We start from the raw sequence: 9,363 nt of genomic DNA, 5'->3' as shown, positions 1-9,363 counted from the left end.
AAAAAAAAAAAAAAAAAGAAATGGTTTCAGTAGTAAGTGTCAAGTGGGGATTTAAGCTCATCTCTGATTTCTAATTTTATGCATTCAATTAATATATAAAATGAATATAACTTTTGGGAATTTTGCCTTTTCCATATGTTTATTTTCCTATTTAGTTCAATAGACTGAATTTTAACTTTTCATTTAATGCTATACTAAGAACTGTTTTAAGGCTTTTTTCCCCTCGAGTTTTTCAAAGCAGTTTTTTAAGGTAGTTGAAGTGCCAAGTAACTTAGTTTTAAGTACTCTTTATTTTTCATTTGTGTTACTTGTCTTTTTTGGCAGCTTCCTCAGCTCTCTTTCTGTGTCTTACCATTAATTTTAGAAGACTTTAGTGTGAAATATACAGGTCTGTTTAAAATTGAATGTGAACTGTGCTGTCACCCTGTAAAGAATATAGTCTCTTTAGTAAACTGTCCATTTAAAAAGTGGAAGAAAGAACTTCAGGAGTAGGCATTGTGGCAGTTCTCTTTGGGAAATGAGAGAGAATAGTAGTCTTTTTACTTAGGTAAGAGAGGATTAAGGAAAATGAGAAAACTAGTGATATGGGTTGGCAGTGCAGGTATCTTGCCTGAATTTATAATGCTTTAGACAGACTAAGACTGTTCCATGGGCAATCACAGATGCTAATTCTGCTTGCACATAAAAATGGTCTTAATTGCTTTTGATTTAATATACTGGTAGTCTGTTAGATAATAGAAATCATCAGTTAACCTTAAGGACCTGAAAATTGAATCATCTTCCTTAAGACATATAGTACTTTTAATTTCTCTTCAGTAGCTTATGTTTTCCTTTCCCCTTTCCCTTCATTTTTCTTTCCCTTCCTCCTCCTCTGCCCATCTCTGCCTCCTGGGTGCGCTATTGGAAAACTTGGATTTATGAAAAGATCAAAGCATATATTTTCTTGAATATTAAATTTGACTCACATCATGATTTGTTCATTATTCCAGAGCATTTGCTTATTCCATAATTCTCTCTGATACTCTACAAAGTTCTGTGCCTTAAGTACTAACCAGACTGTCTACTTTTGCTTTTAAACAGTATGTATTGCTTGTGAAAATGTTGGTTCTGCTTTATCTCCTGAACATATTCTGCCAGTGGCAGGACTTCTTTTTGGCTGCCTGAATATAGTGAAAAGCCAGCTAAGATGATTATTTACTGGAGCTAGACGGGTTTGCAGGGAGAGTGCTACCTGCGTGCCATTTTGGCCTCATGTTTATGTTTCATTCTCAGTTATCAAAACCATAAGAAGTGATGGACAAAATGGGCTCAGATTCTTTGTTCTTCCATATCAAGAAGGAAAACAACCTGTTGCTGATATAAATCTACTTCAGTGCCAGCTGTAACCCCTGTGGTTTTTCTCATTACTTACCCTTCTCAGTCTGATGACATGAATTAAGTGAAAGGATGGAAGCTTTGAGTCCAGAGATGGTAGTTGAACCGTGGGATTTGACAGCAGTGCAGACAATGAAAAAGCAGTGCTGTCTCTCTGCTGGGTATCTCGTACTGAACTTGAGCCTGCTGCCAAGTTAGGGGCCATTTCGAAGTACTTGTTTGGAGTTTTTGGACACCTTAAAAAACATATATGAATTCATCATGTGAATTATTTTTTATAGATATATTTGACCTAAAGGTATGTTTTACTCATGATTTGTATGTGTTAATGTGGACTAAGATCATTTTAATGAGAGGTGACGTTATGATAGAAGAAGAAAATTTAGAAATAAGTTTGAATTTTTCTTTGTGTTAATAGGCAGGCAGTGGTTAAAGGTTCCCTTCCACATCCTTTTGCCTTGACGTTATTTGAGGACACATTGTACTGGACTGACTGGAACACACACTCCATTTTGGCTTGCAACAAGTACACTGGTGAGGGTCTGCATGAAATCCATTCTAACATCTTCTCTCCCATGGATATACATGTCTTCAGCCAACAGAGGCAGCCAAATGGTAAGTGATCCTTGATTTTTAAATTGCAATTTGGAACAGCTTTGTAGCACTCTAATGTCTGACTTGAGTGAGGATCGGGAGGAGGGAGGGCATATCCAAAGGTAGTTGGTGGGAACAAAAAAGAGTTAAAATCCCAGCACTTTGGGAGGCCAAAGCAGGCAGATCACATGAGGTCAGGAGTTTGAGGCAAGCCTGGCCAACATGGTGAAACCCTGACTCTACTAAAAAAAATTAGCAGGGTGTGGTGGTGTGTACCTGTAGTCCCAGCTACTTGGGCGGCTAAGGCAGGAGAATCACTTGAACCCAGGAAGTGGATATTGCAGTGACTCGAGATTGTGCCACTGTACTCCAACCTTGGCAATGGAGTGAGTCTCTGTCACAATAATAAAAGGAAAAATGTAAAAATATAATTCAGGTTAGACAATAGCCTAGGCCATTTGTAGCCTGTCACTGCAGACCCCCTCAGCACTTTTTTTGGGTCAGCAGTTATAGAGGTGGAGAAGGGAGAGATAATTTAAAAATTGAGATAACTTATATGCTAGGCTTATACACAAATGAATTTCTTATTCCTATTATTTCTTTCAATATGTGGTTGAGTGTGCTCATGTGACTGTGTTTAAAAACAAACTCTTGGGCCAGGCACAGTGGCTCACACCTGTAATCTCAGCACTTTGGGAGGCTGAGGCTGGTGGATCACTTGAGGTCAGGAGTTTGAGACCAGACTGCCCAACATGGTGTAACTTCGTCTCTACTAAAATATCAAAAATATTAGCTGGGCATGGTGGCACATGCTTGTAATCCCAGCTACTTGGGAGGCTGAGGCTGGAGAATTGTTTGAACCCAGGAGGCAGAGGTTGCAGTGAGCCAAGATGGTGCCATTGCACTTGAGCCTGGGCAACAAGAACGAAATTCTGTCTGAGGGAAAAGAAAACTCTCTTCTTTTTAAATGAAAACTCTCTTAATCTAGAATTTATTTGAATATAAGTACCTCAGGTTGCTAAATAAAACACCTACTTAAACTTTTCTGTGTAGCCCTCCCACCTTGTTTTCCTTAGTTTTGGTTCTATTTTTGGTCAGCCTTTACAATGACTTGGACTGTGACTGCTGACAACTTGTAAGAGGGGACAGGAATTAGGTTTAAAAGGAATATGAGAATGTTAAGGGTTTGGCACTTTTGTGTAAATAAATGTCTGGCATGTGTCTGAGTGTATTTCAGATTTTATTCCATAGCCAAAAATGAAGAGTGTTTGTACCATGTGTTGCTTTATATTAGCTCTTTTCATTTAGGTGGAGATAATCAAATATTGAAAGTGTTATGTTGGAATCTGATGATCATGAGCCCATAAAAATGTGTTTAAATGTGTGTGTTACTGTTCTGTACAAAAGAAAACGTTCAATCACTCGTGTGAATATTTTTATTCTTCATAGCCCTCAAAAGAGAATTTTCCCTGTTTTTTGTTTGTTTTTTTGAGATGGAGTCTTGCTCTGTTGTGTGTTGATGTGATCACAGCTAACTGCAGCCTCAAACTTCCAGGCTCAAACGATCTTCCCACCTCAGCCTCCCAAGTATCTGGGACTTATAGGCATGTGCTGCCACCACCATACCTGGCTAATTTTAGTTTGGTTTTTTTTTTTTTTTTTTTTTTTTTTAAGACGGATTTCCATTCTTGTTGCCCAGGCTGGCAATTCTCCTACCTCAGCTTCCTGAGTAGCTGGGATTACAGGCATGTGCCACCACGCCTGTCTAATTTTTTGTATTTTTAGTAGAGACGAGGTTTCTCCATGTTGGTCAGGCTGGTGTCGATATCCTGACCTGAGATGATCTGCCTGCCTTGGCTTCCCAAAGTGCTGGGATTACAGGCATGAGCCATTGCACCTGGCCTAATTTTAGTACTTTTTATAGAAGCAGGATCTCACCATGTTGCTCAGGCTGGTCTCAAGCTCCTGGACTCAAGTTATCCATCCACCTCACCCTCCCAAAGTGCTGGGATTATAGTCACAAGCCACCATGCCTGGCCTCCTGTTTTTCTTTTTAAATGACACTGTTGGTCCTTTATGTTTTAGTAATTTGAGAATTTACAGTTATCTTTCATATTGATTACTTTTACCTTTCATGTTCCATTGGTCTCCATCTTATGTTGATTTTTTTTCTATGAGTATTGTTTGGACATGTCCCCTTTCATAATTTCTAAAGTTTGCTAATTAGTTTTCTCTGCTTTTCATTTCCCCACTTTTCTGCTTATCCCTTCTATGTTAATCTTCCCAAACCATGACTTGTTAACATAATTACTTTTCTTGGCTTTCAGTGTCCTTCACCTCAGTCTGTTCCCATTCTTTGTACTCATTTAGCTTTAGTTTCTATTAGTCAATAGAAACCTTAACCTCCAGTTATACTGTTGATCTTATTATCTTAACTCGTTTATAGCCCCCAAGGTTTTATTCAGATAGCTTTACCACACTTGAAATGTCCTCTTACCTATCCTTCCTATCCTTAAAGGCTCCTGTGCTATATCCTCCACAAAGTTCTTCTTCAGTTCTTTAAACCTCAGGGTTTTTTTTCCCATTTGACTCTATACTTGTTGTCTATAGTGTGTAAAATAGCACTTAGTTTTTTTGATTTGTATTTGTTTTAGTTTTTCTTTTTTTTTGTTGTTAATTTTGTTTAACGGACTAAATTATAACCTCTTTTAGGGCAGGGATCTCCTGCTTTACTTCTTTTATATTCTTCTTTGGATACAAAATACCTAGTACATTTATACTGATTATTTCCTTTCCTTGCAGATCGTTTGGTAGTTAAGCACCTGCATGACATTTGGTAATAATTTTGGCTTATCACAGTTGTTCATGTTATGGTTGTTAACCTTTGCATACTTAGTAATCATTGGTATTAATCAATGTGATTTATATTTGACAGCTACAAATCCATGTGCAATTGACAATGGTGGTTGTTCCCATTTGTGTTTGATGTCACCAGTCAAGCCTTTTTATCAGTGTGCCTGCCCCACTGGGGTCAAACTCCTGGAGAATGGAAAAACTTGCAAAGATGGTAAGAAGATATTATCTAAAATGAAAAGTTTATAACTATTGGAATTCCTCATGATTTGTTTTTTCTATAATTGGCTCTCTAGGTTATAGTGCCTTGGGAGACCAGTGACTTAATCTCACAATATTCACACATGGTTATAGGAGTGTTTTTGTTCTATGACATCATTTGAATGCTATTTTATGCATTATTTTAGCATTGTAAGTAACATTTTTGAAAAAAATTACGTGCTCTATCTTTTCTATCAAATCTCAGTCATCGATATCACAGTTGATGACTATGGAAATGAGTATTACTTCTCATAAAGAATATATTTTTAACAGGTAGCGTTTGTAAACAAATCTGTGAAAGGAAATATGTTTATTAAACTTTTAGCTACAAAGAATATGAGATACATTTTATAACAGATGATTTAATGATATTTTAAATTGCTTTTTAACAACAGAGATGCTTTCAGAAGAAGGAAAAAAATACATATTGTACTGTTTTAAACAACATCTTTTTATACTTAAGAAACACATTTTGCCTCTTCTCCTTACTCTTAATTCGCTATAGAGAGAGGGCATGTTGGAGAAAGTATACTGATTTAGGACATTTCAAGGGACTTCTGGTTTGGAAGGACACCAGTTCTTCTGTTTTTCTTCTTAATGAGAATGTTATTCATTCTCACCCCTATGGATCACCATCTAGTTCTCTAGCAACCAGCAGACCTGGTAAGAAAATTGTTGTATTTAGCCATGGCTTCTTTATCTAACCTGAAAAGCAGAAACCTGTACTTTGGAGTGTGTTAGAGTCCCTGGCGAGGGGGCCAGAGTGTCAGAGAGATGGAATTGTGTCTGCGTACAGTATATTTGTTATGACTTGGCATTGATAAATTATCCTCATAGTAAAAGGTGAAGCTGGCTGACTCCTGTCAAATGGTTTCCATGGCAAACAACAATTTGGTTTCAATTTAAAACAAAAGGTTTTTGTAATGTTGCTTTTTTCTTTAAAAATGTAGCCTGACTTTAAAACAGAGGATTTATTTTAGCAATAATGGTCTTTCTACTCCCTCACAGCAGTGCAAGTGTACATGTTTAACCAGTTTTGAATTTCATATGTGCGTTTGGCATGTAATAGCCTTAAGTTTAACTGTTCTGTTTTGATCACCTTGCTCAAATTAACAGCTCTATGACTTCTTTGTGAAGTTCTGAGCTGGTGCCTTTTGGTTGTTAGCTAGGGCAGTGAATTGTGCAAAGTTATTCCTGCTTGGTTCCTGCTATCACATTTGGGCTGTATTTCCTCCAAGTTGGAATTCATTTATAATTAGCTCTAGAGTGAAAAAGCCGATATTGAGAGGCTTCACTCCTTTTCCCAGTTTTTTAACTTGTAATTCTAGATTGACGCTTGAAGCTTATATGCCAGTATTTTGTTTTGGACTCATTAGTTTAGCTGGGAATCTTTTCTTGCTCTTTCAGCTGTCAATTTGCTTACTGTCTTTTATTAGCTTCTTATAGTTAGATAATTTTTTGCTGGTGATTTACTTGAACATTTAAAATGAAAAAATGATTGAGCTCAATACCCTCTTTTTCAGTTATGTGGTTTAATATTTGGGGCTTGGGCTTAAAACATTTCATAAATAAACCTAATTTAAAATTCAGTGCTTTATTTTTTTAACACTAATATTAAGTATTGTTAATGTTTCTTGAGTACTTACATGTTCAGTACCTTCCTGAGTTATGTATTTATCTCCTTTGATCCCTACAGCAACCTTATGAGGTATAGATGAGAAAACTAAGCCTAGAGAGATTAGATATTTTCCCAAAGTTTGTGTAGCTACTTGAATCAGATTATATTGGATCTACAACTCTTGCTGTTAACTACTGTGTTACGTTTATCTGGTTTCTTCCCTCCATTGCTGCTGTTTACTTCTCTATAGCTTGCTTTGTCCTCAATTCTGTGATGTATTGCCTTGTATTTCTCTTGGTTAAAACAGCTTTATTGAGATGTAACTTACATACCATATAAAAATCCATCCATTTTTTAAGTGTAAAATTCAGTGACTTTTTTTAAAGTAAATTTACAGACTTACGCAGTTATCACCACAATCCAATTTTAGAACATTCCTATCAACCACAAAGATTCTTGTCCTAGATTTCTTTATCTTTTTTTAAAAAATGCTTCTTGAACAAAGACTCTGTATCCTATATCTCTTTCTCCTTTAATACTCAGCTACTTAGTCATTACATAGTCATTATTCATTGTACTTTTAAATAGCTGGATTAATTCCAGAAGCGGTAGAATCAATGAAACCATAGAGTATGACACAACTTGATTTGAAGACTTAGTTGTTAAACAGCTTGCCCTCAGAGTAGACTCTCCCTATTTCACTGTATTACCTTCTATTTCCACTCTAAAGAGAGCTCATATCCTTTTATGTTAATTTATATAATTAATATATATTTTATATTTATTTTTCAGTTGATTCTTTAGAGTGGATGAATTTTACCTCTGGGTTTCAAACTGTTTTTCATTTCGCTTTGTTGTTCTAGGTGCCACTGAATTACTACTTTTAGCTCGAAGGACAGACTTGAGACGCATTTCTTTGGATACACCAGATTTTACAGACATTGTTCTGCAGTTAGAAGACATCCGTCATGCCATTGCCATAGATTACGATCCTGTGGAAGGCTACATCTACTGGACTGATGATGAAGTGAGGGCCATACGCCGTTCATTCTTAGATGGATCTGGCAGTCAGTTTGTGGTCACTGCTCAAATTGCCCATCCTGATGGTGTTGCTGTGGACTGGATTGCACGAAATCTTTATTGGACAGACACTGGCACTGATCGAATAGAAGTGACAAGGCTCAATGGGACCATGAGGAAGATCTTGATTTCAGAGGACTTAGAAGAACCCCGGGCTATTGTGTTAGATCCCATGGTTGGGTAAGAAGCTCTACTGTTAGTAAATTCTGTGTGATATTTCAGTTTTTCACAGGTTCCTAAAAACATTGACTAAAATAACATGACATATATTGGTTTCTAATAAACAGGTGATTGGAATACAATCTCAAGTTAAAAAAAATTGCTAGTTTTTTGCCTTGGATGTTTTAGGTATCTTTTCTTTCTAAATTAAGTCCATGTTTGCTGACTTTGGGTGTTGTCTGCAGATTTTGCTCAGATTGCATCATTACCATGAAAAATGTGGAAAGAAATTGTTTTCAGAACTCTTTCCCTTCCCCTGGAAGTTTCAATTCCATTTTAAGTATTTTATAGTAAGAATATAGCTTACTTTATGTTTCCCTAAACACGTGAATGACTTGAATTCCAAAACTTTGTCAGGCCATGCAGCTTTACTCCTAGTTTGTTGTTGTTGTTTGTTTGTTTGTTTCGTTTTGCCATGCCACCCTGACTATATAGTCTAGGGAGATACAGCTTCTTACATACTCAACAATTTTATTGTTACTGCGATATTCTGAGGACGAGCATAGTGACAAATTACACTTCAGTGTATATCAGTGTCTTAGATCCACTTAAACATCCAGGAACCATAAGAATCACTTAGCGCTACAGGAAGAAATGGTTTTTTTTATAATTCAGTTTGCCATCTGACCCATATTGCTGGGATAAGCCTTTGTGCCAGAGGTGACAAGCCATGAAGGAAGAGAGAAAGTTCATGGAAAAGGGCACAAAATGTTTAACAACAACAACAACAAAAAAGTAAAACTGGAATCTCATTATTGGGAGGCATTTTGAGGATTGGCTCTAGAACATGCTGTTTGATTTGAAAATTTCCTACAATCTTATATACTGCTATGGTAAATGTCTTAAACACACTCTTCATATTTTTTTTTTTCCTTTCTATGGCATTAACTGATGATACCAGTGTAATAGGAGGAGTAGATCTCACCTTTAGAATATCTGAAAGTTATATTTTATTATCTATTTTTAGCTCATTTTTTTTTGTATACTTCTATAGGTACATGTATTGGACTGACTGGGGAGAAATTCCAAAAATTGAACGAGCAGCTCTGGATGGTTCTGACCGTGTAGTACTGGTTAACACATCTCTTGGTTGGCCAAATGGTTTAGCCTTGGATTATGATGAAGGCAAAATATACTGGGGAGACGCCAAAACAGACAAAATTGAGGTTTGTTTTTTGCCTTTTGATTTTGAAGCCACTTTTTAATGGGTTTTGAGTCAATAGTATAATAATTTGAGTACAGATATGCTTACTTCTTAACAGTTGTCTGGGGCGCCAAAGGTACCTTTTACAGAAATTTTACTCAACCTTCATGATTCTAGGGATAATATATTCTCTTCCACATAATCCTAGGATAGAGAGAGA

The 9,363-nt window shown here is 36.5% G+C and overlaps 1 protein-coding gene across 3 annotated transcripts in view; it reads left to right on the top strand.

The window, feature by feature from the left end:
- The window catches only part of LRP6 (LDL receptor related protein 6), a 148,502-nt gene that overhangs the window by 76,283 nt on the left and 62,856 nt on the right, over positions 1 to 9,363 (top strand). For all 3 annotated transcript variants that reach the window (XM_017527846.2, XM_017527840.2, XM_017527856.2), the window contains 4 exons: positions 1,793 to 1,989; positions 4,904 to 5,035; positions 7,564 to 7,960; positions 8,994 to 9,165. In XM_017527846.2, the coding sequence (XP_017383335.1) occupies positions 1,793 to 1,989; positions 4,904 to 5,035; positions 7,564 to 7,960; positions 8,994 to 9,165 (898 nt within the window). The remainder of the gene's footprint in view (positions 1 to 1,792; positions 1,990 to 4,903; positions 5,036 to 7,563; positions 7,961 to 8,993; positions 9,166 to 9,363) is intronic.

The sequence above is a fragment of the Cebus imitator genome, unplaced genomic scaffold (assembly GCF_001604975.1).
Source record: "Cebus imitator isolate Cc_AM_T3 unplaced genomic scaffold, Cebus_imitator-1.0 Scaffold2, whole genome shotgun sequence".
Classification (NCBI taxonomy): Eukaryota; Metazoa; Chordata; class Mammalia; order Primates; family Cebidae; genus Cebus; species Cebus imitator.
The sequence above is the reverse complement of the archived record's forward strand: the minus strand, read 5'-3'. Positions and strand labels throughout refer to the sequence as shown.